This window comes from Opisthorchis viverrini (assembly GCF_000715545.1).
Source record: "Opisthorchis viverrini unplaced genomic scaffold opera_v5_127, whole genome shotgun sequence".
NCBI lineage: Eukaryota > Metazoa > Platyhelminthes > Trematoda > Opisthorchiida > Opisthorchiidae > Opisthorchis > Opisthorchis viverrini.
Window position 1 is genome coordinate 1,023,734 of NW_008751785.1, and position 21,067 is coordinate 1,044,800.

General features: G+C 44.7%; 2 protein-coding genes across 2 annotated transcripts in view; one reads left to right on the plus strand and one right to left on the minus strand.

Annotated features, from left to right (window-relative positions):
- The window catches only part of T265_13994 (hypothetical protein), a gene marked incomplete at both ends in the record, with an annotated part of 19,353 nt that extends 9,151 nt beyond the window's left edge, over positions 1–10,202 (plus strand). The window contains 4 exons of the mRNA XM_009171551.1: positions 3,310–3,546; positions 3,587–3,694; positions 5,590–5,745; positions 9,822–10,202. Of these exons, the coding sequence (XP_009169815.1) occupies positions 3,310–3,546; positions 3,587–3,694; positions 5,590–5,745; positions 9,822–10,037 (717 nt within the window). The remainder of the gene's footprint in view (positions 1–3,309; positions 3,547–3,586; positions 3,695–5,589; positions 5,746–9,821) is intronic.
- T265_06313 (hypothetical protein) overlaps positions 8,157–21,067 on the minus strand; it is a gene marked incomplete at both ends in the record, with an annotated part of 27,111 nt that continues 14,200 nt past the window's right edge. Inside the window, 7 exons of the mRNA XM_009171540.1 lie at positions 8,157–8,345; positions 10,767–11,084; positions 13,689–13,924; positions 15,072–15,400; positions 17,496–17,649; positions 19,269–19,422; positions 19,680–19,829. Of these exons, the coding sequence (XP_009169804.1) occupies positions 8,157–8,345; positions 10,767–11,084; positions 13,689–13,924; positions 15,072–15,400; positions 17,496–17,649; positions 19,269–19,422; positions 19,680–19,829 (1,530 nt within the window). The remainder of the gene's footprint in view (positions 8,346–10,766; positions 11,085–13,688; positions 13,925–15,071; positions 15,401–17,495; positions 17,650–19,268; positions 19,423–19,679; positions 19,830–21,067) is intronic.

Below are 21,067 nucleotides of genomic sequence, written 5' to 3' on the forward strand. Positions count from 1 at the left end.
AGGAGAGAGTTATTAATGGGGTTGGGAGAGGGGGAAGAAAAAGTATGTGAAGGAGAAAGAGGGGAGGTGTCAGCAGTAGCCTGTTTTCGCCTGCCCGCCCTGCTGTATGCAGCAAGTAAGGCGACCCGGCTGATGGTACCACGCGACGGCCGATGTGGCATGAGAGTATTGTTAGTTGTGTAGGTCATGGTTGTACGAGGGCTGGGATACTGCCAGGGCGCCCACACCTAGACAGGAGGACGATTAGGGTCCTCAACCAAAGCCTTTGGCTCAAAAGCCTAACCGCAAGGCAGCGGTGTTTGGCGGGAAATGCAAATGCATTACCATTTCTACGGAACAAGTCGCCACATGTTCCAACCCCCAACCTGGAGGGCCAGGAGACTGGTATGAGAGACTCTGTGAGTGGCTAATGCTAATGCATAAGATTCAAACCGGTGAAATTTTTCTTTAAGGGTTGCATATACAGTGAACTTAATTTCGGGGCTGATAAACTATCATAACTTTGTGCGATATTTTTCATACCCCAAGTTGTTCAACTGACATCAAATGGTTGTAGACGTGAATGTTTATGATGTGCGTTCACAATGTCACTACTCGTTATGACGGCAACTTTGCCTCTTGAAACGTTTTCCATCGCCTTTTTATCGTCACTCCTTTGGTACACTTCACCCAAATCGGGAGCCTTTCGTCACAAAGAATACAGAATTCAGTGTGCGTTATCATTGCCAAAAACGAACAACAGAGCCTGATGGCTTTCTTGAGGTTATGGTGAACGGCAGCACCTGAGTGCTAACAAGCGCTTCATTCGCCTGATGAAAAGACGAATAGTAATATTTGTATGATAAACTCATTCATGTCAATCAAGGTACAGGTGTGTTTGCTGATATACCCAGGTGTGAGGAACAACAAACAGTTTTGGACGAGTGTGGGTATGCGTTTCATGCGTGATATAAAGGTGCATATTTCCTTTCGGTTGTGGGTCGGAAATCGCCTTCGCATCAAGAAAAATCCCAAAACGCATGTTGGGGTCTACGTTTGTTCTCCAGTTAAGCCGTTACAATATGGACGATAATTTGAACTGTGATACCACTCGAGCGTTGGAAACTTCTTCAAGGTTGCCTACATACTGTTTTTTTGTTTTTCTTTAACATGATTGGAATATTTAAAAAAATTTACTATTCAACGCGATAGTCTGCACAAGTATGTGTGGGATACTTATCTGTCTTTAGGTCACAGGTAATTCAAGCAGATTTACTGGTGTTTTTCCTCTACAGATAGCTAAATTTGAATGTTGATAATATCCGAAGCATTGTCTCCTCTTCAAGTTCTACACTTCCTAGCTCAAGTGCTGTCTCATTTTTATTCAAACATTTAGTACGTCAAGGTGAGTGACCCTCAAGGTGGTTTGGACTGAGCGAAACCAAGATGTGAATTATTCACCAAAGAGATCTTCCCTCTTCGAATAGGATGAGCTAAATCAGTTTTTGATTTCGGGGACACCCAACAGACAATTTCTAGAGGGTCAAGTGAAAGTCTGACTATTGATGGAGCAAAATAAATTAATTTGTTGACTACGGTAATTAATTAATTAATTAATTAATTAATTAATTAATTAATTAATTAATTAATTAATTAATTAATTAATTAATTAATTAATTAATTTGTTGCTACGGCAATCCAGCAAACGACGGTGAACAGTTATCCGACGTACTGAAAAAAGGAAAAGATGCACGAAAGTGATCTGCATACTTGATCACTAGTATAAAATTCATTTCAAGCATTCATCAAATGAAAGGAATGCTAAGAACCACCGTTTGTGGGGACAAACCACTAAAACATTCAACATCGATCCATTTGATGACTATTAACTTGGTAGAAGTAGCACCCTTCTGGGATAAGATATAAGATGCATTTGTCCTTTTCGTAGTTGGGCTCTTACTCCTATACGTAACTTCGTTGTTCTCATCTTCGGCTGTAGGAAGCCGAGCTAACTTTGGTCAAACAATCTTTTGGCGGTCAGGCATGTGCGACGGTGCTTGCCGAACCAGGTAAGATGCGTGAGTTGCAGTGCGTTCCAAACTATACTAGACCTGAAGTAATGTGGAACCGATTTGCCTCTAGAACAAGTCCTGAGCTCTTTAGCGGTGAATTTGGATCATTAGAATGATGGTTTGAAGCGGTTCGGAGATACACTGCACGTGATTATCAACTGTCTAACAAAGAAATGATTATTTTCTACCCTAACGTCTTGTTAGCAGAGTACAGGACAGGGCTTGCAAACAGAAAATGAAGGCGACTACTGTCAATCTGAGTGACGGGTGATCTTCACACTATCCTTCCTTATGATTCTGTCTATGCATGGCTGCTATCCCTACACAACATGGGATGAAATCGGGATCAATACCGTGTGTGTTATCACTCATTCATCATCATCATCAGTGACAGCATGCTCGGCTGCCGGACAACCATGATTGAGTTGAAAGCGTTATTTTGAAGAAATGAATGAAGATGGACGAGGAAGGACTTAGTGCTAGCTTACTACAATCATTTCGAGGTGCCTACACCTCCAGACACTCATTCAGGCAATATGAACAGAAACTGACAAGAACGCCACTGATATAGGTTGGCAGCCATATCTTGCAGCACCTCCAACTAGGCGCAGTGGGGATCACGTGGTCCTCATCCTGTAAGGCGAGTAGCACAGACAGCACCCAAACACTTCTTACTCTCCTTCATATCCCCCTGCAAGGTCAAGGGCTGGCAACCTCTCCGCTAACGCCACTCACTAGCTTGGCTGCCTAGCAAAAATTAACCTGCGGTTTTAGGTCAGGCTTGTTTGGTTGGGGTTCGCACAGGAGACACACTCATGATGCCCGGATATGAGACCTTCAATGCTAATAAAAAGCGCATCCAGGCTAACTTCTTCGTCTCCAATCCTATACTTTACTAGAGTCTTTAATCCCCATAGTTGTAGCGCAGCTGAGGGCCAGTATTTACTACCAGCGTGCCGCTGGTTGCATTGGTCACTACGACTATCTGACAACCAACACTCTTCATACTGGGCGCTAGAAAGATTTACAAACGAAACGTCACTTAAATGTCCTTTAACTTCCTCAGTTGATGGTCAGTAACCCTCCAACCTTAAACTGACAGCCCTCTCTTGAATGACAATGTATGTTTTCACATATTAATTATAAAGGCAGGATGTTCGTTACGCTTGTTTTCTTTGGGGCTGGTATTGAACCGAAACTACATACTCTTCAGCCGCCATGATTTCCTGAACTCGGGATGTGTATTTCCGTACTACAGGAAGCGTATCATCAGAAAGTCAGGCTTGACACAATGAGGCTGATGAAACAACTTAAACAAAAGAAAATCGCTGTGCGAATGCGGATCAGACAAGGGGTTAGGGTGACTCAGCTGGACTGCACCCTGTTGAAGCACCAGAACTCAGCTCTCGAGGAGACTTTGTTGAACAAAATGGACCAAGTAAACCAGCTGAATCGGCAGTGCAGTGCATTACATCAAGAACTTCGCAGAGCGAAGGTAAGCTGAAAGGGTGTAACCGTGCCATCGAGTGTTTCAGAAAGACTTGGATCGTTCAACGGACGACCTGACAAGAACACTCCGTGCCTTCGAAAGAGCGGTAGCAACACTTAGAAAGAAGCGCGAGGAAACTTTAAGAAGAATCCAGGTAAGCATCAGCTGGTCGGCATGCTGCTCACTTCTAGCATGATTGATCTACCATACTTAACCCGTTTACATATTCAACAGGTGTAAAATGTTGCTTTGATTAAGCCAGTCACTATAATCTTTTAATGAATATGTAGAACAGAGGCTATCTTGAGGTCTAGTTGAAACGGTATTCCATGTGTTATTCTCATAATTAGAACGAAGAGACTGATCAAAACCTGATAGCTCACTACTGTTTTTGTCCTGTTTATGCCTCTCCAGGTAGGCATAGACCAAGGAGTTTACTAATGAAAAAGGCATGACAAACAACTGGTCGAAATCTGAAAGAAAGGCTTATCTAATGAACCCAAAGCAAGACTAAACCGGATAGCTGACAACCGGTAAACTCTAATCTGTTGACTTCTGTCCATTTTCCATTGGAAACTGAAGTTTAATACAGATTAAGTCGCTGAAACCGGAAGCGGAAAATATCACGATATTGCCCCATTCATTCTTGAACAATTCTCCTCAAGCAAAATGACCGTAAAATTACTATATCACTATCAAGATCCGAGGGATCGCTGTGGAGGTTAGGTGCGATCTGTTTAAATCAGCGATATTTTGTTTGTTCATAATTAATGGCTCGGTGGTTAGAGCGCAAACTTACTGACGGGAAGTCCCGTGGCTCGAATTCGACCTCTGACTCTCGACTTCCTGTCTGGACCTGGGCAACCTAGCAGCATCTCAGCCCTTGTGCTTCCTTCTGGTGGTATGGCAGTAAGGTACGGAAAGGATGCTACAGCTGAATGATTTTTTCTTAATTCCTGGTGCAAACGCCCATTTGTGTCGACAGGTTTGAATATACCATGTAATATTGTTCATTGTCATTATTGACGGGACAAGTGCAGAGCACCAGAATATCAGCGTTCTGCAGCGATGGGAACTCCGTTGTTACGAAACAAGCGGAAGAAGGGCGTAAAAAAAATTTAGGCAACATCAGCAAATTCATTAGCCAGGGCAAACTCGGGATAGTGGATGGCTGGTCTTCCTTCTAAAAAACTGCCAGCTGAGCACCCTTTCGGTACCTAACTGCCGTGCCACCCGAAGGAAGCACGAAGGCTAGGATACTGCCGGGTTGACCAAGCCTAGAGAAAAGTTGAGAGGCAGAAGTCGGGTTCGGACGACAGATCTTCCAGTCAGCAAACTCGCACTCTAAGCAATGACCCACCCCAGAGCACCTAGTGTAGAGCTTCATTAGAAGTAAGAAAACTTGGCACAACATACAAGCAACAAGAGTCGACAGCAGTTTCAATCTGGCCATGATATTTAGCACCCAACTCCAAAGTTAGAAAAAATCGTTCAGCTGTAGCACCCTTTCAGTGCCCAGCTCCCATGCCACACGAAGGAGGAACGAGGGCTGGGTTACTGCCAGGTCGCCCAAACCTAGACAGGGGAAGTAGAGAGGCAGAGGTCGGGTTCGAACCACGGACCTTCCGGTCAGTCGCGCTCTAATCACTTAGTCCATCTCGCCTCACTCCAAAGTTGATCCGATGTACCACAAGCATGTTCGTACAGCATCAAGGTCGATGTACGAATGTAAACATACTCAAAACAATCAAGCCTTTACAAATTCAGTGGTGCTATAGATAGGCAGAGAAATTGCAGGGCAGCTGTAAAGAGTTGCACATGCCCCTATCCCATCTGCCGGTTGTGTACTCGTACTTTATTAAACAACCGAGCCATAGCTCAGAAGCAATTATTTCCAACTTGGTCATTTTAAACTCTTTGTTGTGAAATATGGAATACATCTGTGCGCACCTCTCGATAGATTCGCATATGGGGCCCACAGCGGAGTCACGAACGTTCGTGATCACAGTGAACGGATAATTGATTGCACATTTCGTCTTTTTTCTATAGGAGATCAAGAAAGAAACGTGTTGGAAAAAACAAATGGAGGACAACTATCATCGATATAAACTCCCGTCTATTATTATGGCCATTGAACACAATCAGGAAAACCGACAAATCACTAGGGAATTGAAGAGACGAAAAAGACTCATGCAAATAGAAAAAGTAAGCCATTATTTATTTATTTATTTATTTATGTTTATTTATTTATTATTTATGCAAACTATCATCATTATCGTCATCCAAATCGTTATCCTCATCATCGTCATCACAGTCATAAACGTCATCAACATCATCATCATCATCATCATCATCATCATCATCATATCATCATCATCATCATCATCATCGAGATTGTCATCATGAACATCATAATCACCATCGTGATCAACATCATCATCGTAATATTCATCACAACCATCATCATCATCATCAACGTCATCATGACGTGGATTATCACCATCACTATCAACATCCTCATAGTTATCAGCATCATATTCAGCATCCTTATGATCATCATCACCGTCATAATCATCACAATCATCATTATCATGGTTATTATTATTATTATTATTATTATCATCATCGTCGTCGTCGTCAACACTATCATCATCAGTATCTTCGTCATCATCACCATCTTCATCATTATCTTCATCATCATCGTCGTCTTCATCGCCATCGGCTTCATCATCATGAACATCATCATTGTGATCATCATCAAAATCGTCATCACGATCATCATAATCACCCTCGTGATCAACGTCACCATCATTGTCCTGTTCATCATCATCCACACAATCATTATTATCGTCATCATCATCATCAATCCTAATCGACAGCATGGCATCAGTGCTCAACAATGAGGCTTTACTGTCTTACAACTATGATTTATTTGAAAAAGGAGGAGAATTAGTCCTGGCCTACCACAATTATTTTGAGCGCTCACACAGAAAGTGATAACAAGAACACCACTGACATCGATTAGCACCCATATCTTGCAGCAACAAACAGGAGCCATCGGGATCACGTGGTCCCCATACCGAAGGACGAGTGGCAGCAATAGCACCCAGACATTTCGTAATCTCTTGCAAAACCCTAAGCTAGGTCAAGGATGGATCACATCTCTGCTTTTGCCACTCTGAATTGGCACGGAAAACCGGAAAACAGCAGTCTTCGGCTTAGATTCAGGGATAGACCATCCTGACGCCATAGGTGTCTCAAATTAGCAAACGCGGCCCAAGCCTTGCAGATTCATGCATTCACCTCATGTCACACCACAATCAGAACTAATACAACTTTCAAGATAAGTAAAACGTTCCAAAAATTCCAGTACCTCTCTCTGGATTGTAAGTGGCGTGTTCAGTGACTGCACGTCCACAAGCATGACCTTACACTTTGTGGGTGCAAAGTGCATACCAAAGGACGGGATGACTTTGGTCAGTTCATCAAAGAAGACCTGCGCCTTCCGCTCTTCGAGGACGAGAACGACATTCTCTGCATATTCCAGATCGGCAAGGTTTTTGCCAGAGACTATTTGGAGACCTTCAAGTGATCATGAAATTAAATCTGGGCATCCCAGATGGACACCGTGTTGTGTACGGAAGCTTTTGGAGAGCTTTTCGTATACTCTCAGGTCCGGAAGTCTGGGGATATTCAGAACTTATTATGTTCACGAACTTTGGGGGCATTCCTTGGTGGACAAGCACGTCAATGAGAACAGGCCGGTCAACCGAGTCGAATGCGCCTTGAAAATCTAGGAATACTAAAATTGTGGGTGATTTGTACGTTTGGCGTTTTTCTACCACCTGACGGAGTGTGAAGATTTGATCAACACAGCTCCTATCAGGCCGGAACCCCGCTTGCTGCTCTCGAGTCAGTGTTTCAGCAGCAACCATGAGGCGACAAAGTACAGGTGACGCCAGCAGTCTCGCTACAACCATGGTTAAGATGACCCCCCAGTGGTTACCACACTCCGTACGGGCCCATTTTTTAAAATGGGCACTATCATCGACTCCCTTCAGTTGTCTGGAATAGTCTCGTTTTCCAAAATGCAGGCAAACAGATCAGACAAGCGCTGAGGATCTCGCCCCCACTTTTGAACAGTGCGAGTGGGAGGCCGTCCGGACCAGGAGCTCGGTGGCGCTTGAGAACACATGCGGTCACAACCCCCCAGTTCGTAGGTTCACCGTTCAGGGTTCTGCGTCAGTTGCCGGCTCCAGATGAATGATAGCTGGTGGCCACGACAACTGTTGTTTAGTGTATTCGGCCCAATGGTCGAGGCGTTCCTGCTTATTAAAAATAAGCACGCCGTTTCGATCCTTGATGGTTTCACTCACAGGCGCTTTCGGGAGCCGGGCGCATGGATCGATTGAAATAACCTTCGGGCATTACCGGCTTTCTGGGCCTCTTCCATTCCCTTAGCCTTCCGAGTCCACCAGACTTCACGGTCGATGCGTACGCTCATTTTCACCTGACGCGAGCGGAGTTACGTTCGGGACTGACTTGGATACTTCTCCGAGACCTAAAAAGTGCCCCTGTTCGGTGGACCTAGTCGCGCCGTGCCACAAGCAAGACTGTCAGCAGTAGGCAGAGGTGACGATGCCGTCCCAGTATGATTTTACGTCTAACGGTGGAGCAGTTGGAAGCGACTCCAGAAGACGGTTCTGGTAAATTAGTCCGACATCCGGATCTGCCAGTCTAAGTTGCCAAGCGATTTTTCCGCATCTTACGCGGCCTTTGAAATCGAAGGGAGAAGCGACTCCGGACTAGCGCGTGTTAAGGTGTACCGTTTGGAACCAATCACATGTGTTGATACAGATACAGACGTCTCATCAGAGTTACATAGACGTACATGAATGAAAACTGGCAACGAGGGGTGAAGCAGAAGGGGATTGGCACTTCATGATGAAGAACAAATCATACTAGCATTAGATCTAAGGCTTCGGGGTTGTAAGATATCTCCTAGGTATTCAAGTGAGCGAGAATTTTCACGTGCTGAATTTCTTGCGCACGGATGCAAACCTGTGCTGAGAAGTAGACGCTTTGGAAAGAATTTTGTCATACATGGAACCTCAAGCAATCATCCATCCGCTGGCAATACAGACTGAACGACTGACACTAGGACATAGATTTATGTAGAGTACTTTAATGTTGTTTGGGGTATACGCCATGAACAGTGTTGTGAAATTACGAGGCTTTACAGTTCAGACAACTAGGTGGCAATGCGAGGCTCTCTCAGATGACGATTGGAAGCATATCATTCAGCGGTTATATGTTCAGTATGACTTATTTCACCGCAAGCGTTGATAGTCGCACTTGGGCAGACGAAAGATGTTGCGTTCTGGCGGTCCGTTGGAGTGTGGAGGGAAAAAACTAAATGTGGGTTTCCCGGGGAACCGGAAAAAGAACGTGGAAACAACTGTAAAGTGCGTGGGAGGAAAGAGTTGCAACATAACTTACCAGCACGTCAGACGTTTCAGTTGGATCTGCCATGATGAAGCATTTCAATCTTGTTGACGGTCTTCCTCCAAAGGCAAAACTTCATTCTCTTCGGCTTTATCAACCGTTCTCATATCCGTCACCTTGTTCACAGTATTACCAGCTTCAACCAGTGAAAGTGAACATTTGGCGGCGAACGGGTGGGATGTGGCGGATGCTGGCAATGAAAGGAACTCGATTCGACCCATTTCTTGAAATCCTGTTGCTACCGTATCTTGTCGTCGAAAATGACTTGGAGAGAGCGGTAATGTCCGAGGATCAGTTGGGTAGCGTATGAAATCAGTTCACGAAAGCTCAACTCCAAGTGTAGATTCAGAAATCAACCCTTTCTCGTCAGTGCAATTTCATATGTACCATGTTTCGAAGGGAGCTGGATCCATTATCACCGGGAGGTCTCAATATGCGTATATATCGACGAAAGTAGTATTGCATCTTAGTAAAATGGGAAGCACCTATTTCTTAGCTCGACTCTTTTGGTGTTACTGCCACTCAAAAACAAAGTAACGAAGTGAGTGGGAACACATATGATTAACTTTGGCACATCTTACAGAACGGTTCCTATAGATTCAATCCCACTGTGGTCAGTTTACGACATATAATCCCAAATCAAAGATGTTCTTGTTGTCCTCCACACCGAAAATGGTTATGTTGGCTGTAAAAAGATAACAGTAACATTATGTTCAGCCGAATAGCCTGCTGCCGAACCAAAAGTCACACTGCATCATTTTGTTCATCATTTTCAGATGAAACTAGAAAATCACCGGCGACTATGGCATCGCATTCAGTTCGCTCAGATCCTACGCCCGGCCAGCAAATACGCGCCCGAAGGCCACTCACCGAACAACACTTCTTCAGTGTTGGTAAGCACGGATGAAATAATGAAATCGGATGAAACGGATCAGGAGCAGGAGATTCGGGGTGCCACTTGGAAGAAGAGTGTAGATACGTCGGTTTTATGAAAACTAAGATCTAAACGGAAACAGCTGAGATACGAATAAAACGTATCCTGACCACAGCGACGCATAAACCTACCGGAACTTTGACGGTTTAGATTTAGCCTGTCGCGAGGTGTACAAAAATAATGCATCGGCGATGCATTAACCATACAGTATACACTATTTGACGACTATTTTTGATCTTCTGTTGCAGACATTGGTCGAGAAGGGGCAAAAGCTGCGAAATCAAGTAGCACGTAACTGCTTGAAAAAAGTTGATTACATGTTGATAGCACTGCGACATTATTCGTTTTGCGTTAGGTTCGCTCGATCGATCAGCCAAATGCCCATTAATCGCGTGACATCACGAGGCAATGAATACGAACAGTAGTAAATCGTATCGTCTATTGGCCCTAGTTTTTGAGGTATTCATTCAATTGGTGTGAGGCAAGTATTCCACTCTCAAACCAATTTTGTGGATGGCGAGAACGCGGCGATATAATGTTGTTAGATTGAAGATGGACTTGTGAGTATGGTTAGTAATTCGGAAACTACCCCGTCGACATGGACATAAATACCGATAAGGCCATTAATCTTTTATGTAGAAAAGATCAATATTGAAAATTAGCCGCAAATGCAGTGAACTGAAAGGAAAGGAAGAAAATAGAGGACAAATACAGCTGATTTGGATGGAAGTAAATGCGGTATTTAAAACTTTCAGTTATGTGGAGACCGAGTGCCATTCATATAGACTGTCCAACGAGAAGCGGTATCAGACCATTGTACAGCGTGGTCGTTATCTATGCTGGCCAAAAGACGAAGTTGGCGAATGTGCAGGGCATGGTAGCTCCAACGGGCACGGTTCGGACCACGATGGATAAAACGACCCTCGAAGCTAGATTCAGGAATAAGCATCGAAGTTTTTATATCACCGGTGGCTGGAGTAACATGCCGCAGATCATAGAAGCTGCCCGATCCAGAATCAAACAAAGGTAGCAAAGTAGAGAGCGAGTTGAGTCCAGAGTGCCAAAGCTGAGTTGATCTTTTGCGGACCTCCGGAAGAGGAGATACCTGGAAGATGGATATTTTATATGTACGGATCACGTTATCGTAGGGTTGCCTGTAAATGTCAGTGGGTGTTTGAATATCAGAAAGATTAGGATTCTACAAGTTGGACAATGAAGGCAGTGGTTTGGTGTAGCCATTGCGAAAGTCCATCATCATTAGGTGTTGTATGGGGCATTCGTTTTTTGTGGAACGTGCTTCTGACTGCCAAAATAATCTACAGTATTAGGAGGATATATTTTTCAAGTTTTGGAAAAGACACTAAACAGACTAGGTTGTTTTGTTTGCATCAAACTACATCAAACTATGGGATCTGGTACATAAATAGTCCCTGTTGTCTTGTGATAAACACTGCGTCGAACTGTAACATCTGAGCATCGCCAGAGCAGTACGTCGAAGAATAAGAGACGATCATCCGTCTCTTGCTGCCCTTCGTGCCGAATTTAATTCAGCCAACACACCCAAACCTTTCGATATCTGCGTGAAGTTAGTTAAACTCCAATCTCGCCGTGGAAATATCTACCACCAGTGTTCATACACATAGTCTCATTGCCACACTGTCAGTTTATTGGCACCGTTATTCATCGACTGGATGGTAAACACTGAAAAGCTAAAAAGCTTCAGGATCACCATGATATTCTGATCTTCCGCCCCAGTAAAGGATCTGGTATTTTCCTCTGGGATCGCAAAAGCTACTTGGATAAGCTGCAAGAGTTTTGATGAGACAGAAAAGGTGGAGACAAGGCCAAATACAATAGACGAAAGCTGACTGAATACCTCGAAAACCTGGAATACAAAGGATGTGTCCTGGCCAAACAGTATACATCTCCTAGACTAGTGGGTATCCGCATCGCTCATTTATATAGTCCAATTGCGTCACATCCCAGACATGTTCAACTCGCCATACGAACCAAGTGTTAAATGGCGGGGACAAATTCTGGAACCAGTTTGACATAACCTCGGAGATTCTTTCCCTCGACCTGGCATCATTATTCATTGACGAACTACTGCCGAAAACAACTAATTTCACACGTGATTATATCATCCGGCATAGTATTAACATTGGAAAGTCTGCGTGAACTTTTACTGCGATTAATGTTTAACATCCATTTCCAAGTTAATGAATAGCGGTACCAATCAACTGACGGTGTGATCACTAAACTATATATAGGAACACTGCAGATATCTTCACAGCGAGATTGGAGTTCAACTAACTTCACGCAGCCAACGGAGGGCTTGGGTGCTACCACCGCTATGCAGACCATATATATGTAGTTGAGAACAATGAAACTAACACAGATGCAGTGTTGGCTGAATTAAATTATGCACACAGGGTAGTACGCTTGATGACATAGATGTACGTTTCATGGATGGTCGTCTTTCATTCTCAGATGTATTACCCTAACGATGCTCATATGGTGCACTTCAACGCAGTATGTATCCCAAGACAATATGTCAGGACTTCACAGTTTCGTGCCGCACAGAAAAACGTAGGTATTCACAATTGGGGGGCTAGTTTCTTAAGAAAGAACATGTTAATTATTTGCTGCCTATCCCATTTCAACGCAAACAGACTACCTGGTTCCACATGTTGTTGTTCTCTCCTCTCTATCGGTTGGTTTGCTGACGTATTCACCCGTTTGTTTAGTATTTTCACAAGTATGCGGGCCAGTTACCGAACGTCTCGGAAACCATTGGCCTGCCAAAAGAAATATGGACAAAAGCAACGCTGCTTGCCCAGTAAGACCGACCTTCAGAACGGAGTTACGTTAGACCTACTGCTCCACTCCGCACCGCGATAACTAAGGGCACGTAGCGATAACGCAGTGTGTTTGTTCCCCTGTTTGGAACAAGCGGCTTAGCTTCGCGGAAATCTTGCCTGCGAGTGACAAGGCAAAGCCGGGTTGCATTCGAGAGTGAAAAACGACACCCTTCTGACGTATCTTAAAGGTTATGCTCTAGTGAGCTTTGAACTAGTTTTGCAAAATGAAGCATATGTTCCACACACTCTGCAATTTTACTTGACTGAAAAGGAAACAAACACATCATACAGTTTAAGGATCAGCCACGTTGGAGCCGAAAAAGTAGCAAAGATTTTTCGAAACAAAAGCAGGTGCCCCGGATTTCGTCCAGGCAAGTGAGGCAAAAGCGTAAGGTCATGGGAGCTAATAAAAATTCAGCAAATCCTTCGGAAAGGAAGGCCAGTAACCACCACACATCTGAACTTATTGAAGTATTAGGTACTTCAGTATTCAATAGCGTCCTGACTAGCATCATGAACTGAATTGCAGTCTGAAACCTAACCACAAGGGTCACGTGTCTTATCCCTGTAAGCCCAAAGGAGATGATAATCAAGACGGTGGCGCACCCAAAAAGCACCAAGATTGTGGGTCTTCCGTGCATATGACGCCGCTACAACATTTGATGGAGTGTGGTGTCACGGCTGATATATCCTTCAACCGGTCGGAATTCCGCTTGATGCCACCTTAGGGTGGCAAAGAATCAGTGACCTTAAAGGTCCTGTTATTACGGGGATCAAGCTGACAATTCTGTGCTGACTACATTCTCTGTAAACCTCTCTTTCGAAGATATGCACTGTTATCGACCCACCTGTGAAAGGTCGTATAGACCAACTAGGGAATAGATCATGCCATTCAACACATGACTTCCTGGTCTGGTTGGATACTCCTCAAACCAGGGGAAAGCGAGCTGCCCCAAGAAATACGAAAGCACACCACCCTGGGCGACACTTCGAGCAAAAGGACCGAGAGCTCGATGGGCACTTTCCAAGTAGGTCATATCCTTCGTGTAATTGTACACTCGGACAAGTAGCGAGATTCCTTGCCCTGAAGAAAGAGGAAAAAATAAAGTACACTAAATGATGACGACACGAAATAAAATACCCCTTAGAACCATAGGGAAGGAGACTAAAGAACAATTAGCTAACTCAAACTAGATGGACTGAAAATCAAATGAGGTGTGATTGGATGGGGAAAAACTCCAGAGTCAAGCGTTCGTATCCAGTAAAAAGTAACTGCCCCCCCCCAAAAAAAAGTGAGTGAACCCATCCACTATTCGGTTCAGCTGTAGCATCCTTTTGGGGCCTAGCTGCCATACCACTCGTAGGAAGCACGAGGGTTGGGATACTGGCGCGTTGCCCAAACCTAGACAGGGGAAGTCGAGAAGCAGAGGTCGGGTTCGAACCACGGACCTTCCGGTCAGTAAATTCGCGCTTTGACCACTTCGGCCATCTCGCCGACTATTCAACGGAATAAGCATGGCTTTGAGCAACACCAATACCGAAGACTAGCAACCGTGTTGTTTGGTTTCAAGAAAGGGTAAAGATACCATATACAAGGTGCTATATCCGCCTCCCTAGTTAAAAATCGGATTGGCCTAGCACTACATTATTGCACTCCAGTGACGCAAAATCAGCGAAAACCAGAAGAATGAGCAGTGATAAAATCGCGGAACAGAAATGGCAAACTTTCAATGGGAACGCCCGAAATCCCTGTTGCTCTGAGTATTAAGGATAATGACCTCACTAAGTCAAGGAGTTCCAGTGTTCTATGAGTTTGTCAAAGTCAGACGTCCTGACATTCTTCACCAGTTCAGATGAAACTCTCGAGGCGATGTGATAGGGATTCCGAAGTGTCTCGATTCAAGTTTAAGGTGGGTTTAGTGTGAAGTGATAGTGTTCCAAAAAGCATGAAGTTCCAAACACTGCACACCCTTGGGGCAAATAAACTTCACGCTGAATTTTCCCCGGATCTCTGTGGAGATAACTTTGAGGAAGACGTCGTGAAATTTGACAAACTCATGCGCCGAGTTTGGATCTGATTAGGCTGATTGAGAGACGGAAGATATACCACCTAACAAAATACAATTGGAAAGGTGATAAGTCCATCGGACTGCCTCAACCTGCGGTTCTGCATACCAAAACTAGTTAACCACAATACTCCAATTCATATGGGAAGATGAAGATGCGCTTACCTTGACCCATAGCCGAAACCCAACCGGGTTCGATTGTCGGGCGCTCGCGAAACTGCCTTGCCACTGGAATGTGCCAACCACCATCTGAACCTTGATTACGCAAAAACCATTTCGCGGCGGAGATGAAGCGACTTGTGTGGAATAAAATTTCCGTGAGACCAGGTGACTCCGTGGACGATGGTCTTCCCAAACGCATTAGACGGATTAACCCACCCCCGTCAGGTCCGTGAACACCTGCGTACAATTCCACTAGCTCCACATGAATAAGCCTAGAATGTGATGGCAAATGCGACACAGTAAACGCTGAGTACGTTAGCGTAGGAACAGTGCTGAACGAAGTAACTACCTAAACAGCACATAATGGGGTTGCATCTGAGACACACGCAGTGATGTGCTCCTTGATGTATAGGGCAAAATGACAAACGGTGCATCTTGGTAAAATACATTCCTTCGCAGATAGGTGGTGTGCTTTGTCAAGAATGCATCTTCCTGTTCTTTATGAAAAGCATGTAGCTGACCCCACATTGCAAAAAGATAGAACAGCCATGCGTGCACTTAATTTACTCCTGAGTATCAGAGGTATCAGGGCCGAGCATTGGTTTTCAACCAATAGGTTAAGTACGTTTTACGGTGTGACTTAAACCGAAAACGACAGGGAAAAAACGACCAAAAATTCATATGGTCTTTTTCTTGATAGCAAGTAACAAGGAACAAGAAATGAAGAGTAGTAGATACCACTCCACACAGTAGGTCTCGCAAGCATGTACCATGGTTTCGTTACAATACATCGCATAACGACTCTTTAACTGTATGAATACTAACTGTTGAAAACATGACTACCAATGGGGAACATGAAGTACACATTCCCTTATGATGTGGGCTTACGGATTCCAGCTTTATGGTGGACCCTATGTGGTCAAATTGTTAAACTGGTGGCACTATCTTCAATGAATGGCATCTTGAACGTCACTAGGTTTTTCATGAGAAGGCTATGATTAGTTTGAACTCAGAATCTAGCCAGCTAATCTGGATAAGCAGTGGTAGTGGCTCGATTCACTGAAGTAAAAATGAAAGAATATTGGACATATTTGACAGGACTTCATTGGCAGAATCTACACAAATGGCAGGTCACTCGGATGTACTTCAGACCTCAAATCGGCTGCTTACACATAGGACCGCCAATCGCACAGCCTGAGGTATGTAAAAGCACAGTTGCGTTAGTTACATGCACTAGGTTACCCGTCGTATACGGACACAGGCACAAAAGGCCAGTGGATGTGTACTTTATCACTATGCGTAGCAACTTCGATCGCCAGAATTATTCATTTGAGGGCGACGGGTTTTGGCACGACCGCAGCGTTCACCACCAGGTAAATACCGCAATACCGATTCGTATGAGCGAGGGCTTTCATGTTAACATGGCAAGGTGATACAAAGTGATTGAAATACAGGTTATGGGTGGACGTTAGATGGCAGTAGCATTCTAATGCACAAGTAACACTCCCCACATCATCGGCTACGGGAGTTGGCGTACAGCACAGTCAAGGAATATGGACAATGTTAGTTGGAAGCAGAATCGCGGTTACAGAATCTGTCGGAGGGTGAGGATTTGATCGATGCATCCCCTTGCAGGACGGAACCAGGTTAGTTCGGCTACGGGAGTTGGCGTACAGCACAGTCAAGGAATATGGACAATGTTAGTTGGAAGCAGAATCGCGGTTACAGAATCTGTCGGAGGGTGAGGATTTGATCGATGCATCCCCTTGCAGGACGGAACCCAGGTTAGTTTTCACGGATCTCTCTCCCAGCGATCAGTCAAGGAGTGAGCAGCGTTCGCCAACTTGCGCCAGAACCAAAGATTAAGGGCCATGTATACAAGGCAACCATAAGAGCGATCACAGTCCTTGGGTGTGAGACTCGGCCCTCCGATCCGAGAACCTTGGGTGTCTTAAAGGTGTCTCCGTAGAGTAGCAACATAAAGCTGGCTGCGGTGAGTCCGCAACGAGGTGGTGTGTAAGCGAGTGCGTGCTAAGGAATCAGACCCCTTAGAGCAACAGATTAAACTTACCAGGTTGAGCTGGCTGGAGCATGTGCTGCGTATGCTCAACAAAGTCTAAAGAAGATAGCGTTGTTTTATGTTTTCATCGGTTGTTAATGAGAGGTTTGAGGACGATAAACCATGACATGGCGCGCAACCGATCCCAGTGGCGCGTATGCTATAATTTTCAAGCCGAGCTGTCCGGCTGAAAGTTCAACCGATGCACCATGCTCTCGGAAGACCATTTGTGGCTCCAGCTGGGTGGTACAAAAACTGTCTGTCGCCAACTACCTAGCTTACAGGAGTTGATGATGACCACGGAAAATTATATGTTGAACTCGTAAACCACTATTCATGAGGAAAAATAGGATTCCATAGTGGCTAACCTGGACTCAGATGAACCATCTTCGATCCACCCATCATTATCTCCATTAAACGAATGCGCTGAAGTTTTTTCAAAGCGCCAAAAGGATTGTCCGAAAACCTTTTGCAGATCACGCAAAAGGTCACGCGCAAGTTCAATCGATACTGAAGATCGTTCTGAGCGCGATGCATTGCCACAGAGGGGCATCCAAAAAGTAGCCGTCCTACCATCTGTAGAGATGGAGTAATGCTGAATCTTTAAGATGGGGAAGAGAAGAAAAATGATTGATGCGGGACTAAAAGAAAGGGATGGTAAGAACACAAACAAGAGCTAAACAGGCAATATTTTACAAATATTCTCGCATAGTACGTCACAGAGGAATGAAAGCGTTGAAAAGTGGCCTATGCAGTCACCACTAGCATGTGACGTATACAAGACATAATAATAATCGTTCAGCTGTAACACCCCTCCGGTGCCTAGCTGCCACCCCACCCCAAGGAAGCACGACGGCTGGGGTACTGCCAGCCAGGTAATCTGGATAAGCAGTGGTAGTGGCTCGATTCACTGAAGTAAAAATGAAAGAATATTGGACATATTTGACAGGACTTCATTGGCAGAATCTACACAAATGGCAGGTCACTCGGATGTACTTCAGACCTCAAATCGGCTGCTTACACATAGGACCGCCAATCGCACAGCCTGAGGTATGTAAAAGCACAGTTGCGTTAGTTACATGCACTAGGTTACCCGTCGTATACGGACACAGGCACAAAAGGCCAGTGGATGTGTACTTTATCACTATGCGTAGCAACTTCGATCGCCAGAATTATTCATTTGAGGGCGACGGGTTTTGGCACGACCGCAGCGTTCACCACCAGGTAAATACCGCAATACCGATTCGTATGAGCGAGGGCTTTCATGTTAACATGGCAAGGTGATACAAAGTGATTGAAATACAGGTTATGGGTGGACGTTAGATGGCAGTAGCATTCTAATGCACAAGTAACACTCCCCACATCATCGGCTACGGGAGTTGGCGTACAGCACAGTCAAGGAATATGGACAATGTTAGTTGGAAGCAGAATCGCGGTTACAGAATCTGTCGGAGGGTGAGGATTTGATCGATGCATCCCCTTGCAGGACGGAACCCAGGTTAGTTTTCACGGATCTCTCTCCCAGCGATCAGTCAAGGAGTGAGCAGCGTTCGCCAACTTGCGCCAGAACCAAAGATTAAGGGCCATGTATACAAGGCAACCATAAGAGCGATCACAGTCCTTGGGTGTGAGACTCGGCCCTCCGATCCGAGAACCTTGGGTGTCTTAAAGGTGTCTCCGTAGAGTAGCAACATAAAGCTGGCTGCGGTGAGTCCGCAACGAGGTGGTGTGTAAGCGAGTGCGTGCTAAGGAATCAGACCCCTTAGAGCAACAGATTAAACTTACCAGGTTGAGCTGGCTGGAGCATGTGCTGCGTATGCTCAACAAAGTCTAAAGAAGATAGCGTTGTTTTATGTTTTCATCGGTTGTTAATGAGAGGTTTGAGGACGATAAACCATGACATGGCGCGCAACCGATCCCAGTGGCGCGTATGCTATAATTTTCAAGCCGAGCTGTCCGGCTGAAAGTTCAACCGATGCACCATGCTCTCGGAAGACCATTTGTGGCTCCAGCTGGGTGGTACAAAAACTGTCTGTCGCCAACTACCTAGCTTACAGGAGTTGATGATGACCACGGAAAATTATATGTTGAACTCGTAAACCACTATTCATGAGGAAAAATAGGATTCCATAGTGGCTAACCTGGACTCAGATGAACCATCTTCGATCCACCCATCATTATCTCCATTAAACGAATGCGCTGAAGTTTTTTCAAAGCGCCAAAAGGATTGTCCGAAAACCTTTTGCAGATCACGCAAAAGGTCACGCGCAAGTTCAATCGATACTGAAGATCGTTCTGAGCGCGATGCATTGCCACAGAGGGGCATCCAAAAAGTAGCCGTCCTACCATCTGTAGAGATGGAGTAATGCTGAATCTTTAAGATGGGGAAGAGAAGAAAAATGATTGATGCGGGACTAAAAGAAAGGGATGGTAAGAACACAAACAAGAGCTAAACAGGCAATATTTTACAAATATTCTCGCATAGTACGTCACAGAGGAATGAAAGCGTTGAAAAGTGGCCTATGCAGTCACCACTAGCATGTGACGTATACAAGACATAATAATAATCGTTCAGCTGTAACACCCCTCCGGTGCCTAGCTGCCACCCCACCCCAAGGAAGCACGACGGCTGGGGTACTGCCAGGTTGCCCAAGCCTAGGTGAATGAAGTCGAGAGGCGGAAGTCGGGTTCAAACCACAGACCTTCCGGTCAGTAAACTCACGCTCTTATCACTTGAGCCATCACGCCCCTCTCCACCGACAAGACATACTCAACACCCTGAAAGGGTACACATTATTCTACCCAAATGGGAACCTCCCCGTGAAACCAGATCATCACAATCCCGCCAACTTTATGAATGGACCAATGAACAAGATGTTAACTTTACAAAAGGTGTCGGAAAATCTTGACATTTTTACATTAATACTCCTCTACCGAGGAATACGGTTCTTCAGAAATCAGGGAATGTGAGGACTGGAATAACAGTGGAGTTCGACCTTGTAAGGTAAAGGGAAGCAAGGTCTGGTTATTTCGGTTACCGGTGCGCACTCTCAATACTATCTGATGGGCTAAAAGCACCGATCCTAGCATGATCGCGTAATAAGAAATAAGACGTCCTTGACCTTAAAAGGTGAAATGAAGATCCTTTGGTTTTCAGAAAGTGTCATTGAACACTGATGAGCTAGCCTCAAGCCGTTACTTAATATGGCACCGTTGACGACTAGTGAAGTCTAGGAGCTTTTCTTCTGTTGTTACCCGAAGGCACTTCCGCAGATTACGTGCATCTCTAAACAGCGCTGATAAATCTGGAGTGGATGGCAATGCAGGCTAAATTCCACCAAGTTAGATTGGATTATGACGGAGGAAAACGCAGACTGTTCGTTGCATCGATATACATGGTGGTATTGAGTCTGAATACAACGATGTGATAGCTGACCATTATGTCACAAGTAGTGGACAATATCCCAAACAAGATATTACATCTGAGAGTGGTCAATCAAACCGCGAATGACACTTGAGAGGATTTTGCGGCAACTTGGGAGATTCACGGAATACCTAATTTATTGATAAGATTCCACGAAAAGATTGGGCATTAAGCTCCCTAGTGGTATCTCATGATTATTACCCATCTTATGGGAGTCATACTTCGAATAAGGTCAGCTAGAAAGGATATAATGTATAACCTAGTACAGAGTATAATACGTGTGACGATATCATATATCATGTAGTATGAAAAGGAATTTCCCATGAAACTATGGGTTTGGACCATCTTTCGAGTACAGACCCCGCATCGGAAGGAACCACTTTGAGAGGTCTTACGGGCGGCCCTACTGGGGGCAATCACTATATTCGCATTCCAGGCATCCATTGCGCGCTTTGCCAGGTCTAACGCGAAGAGCTCAGGAACTTCTCAGTGGAAAGAGTTAACAATTAAATGCTC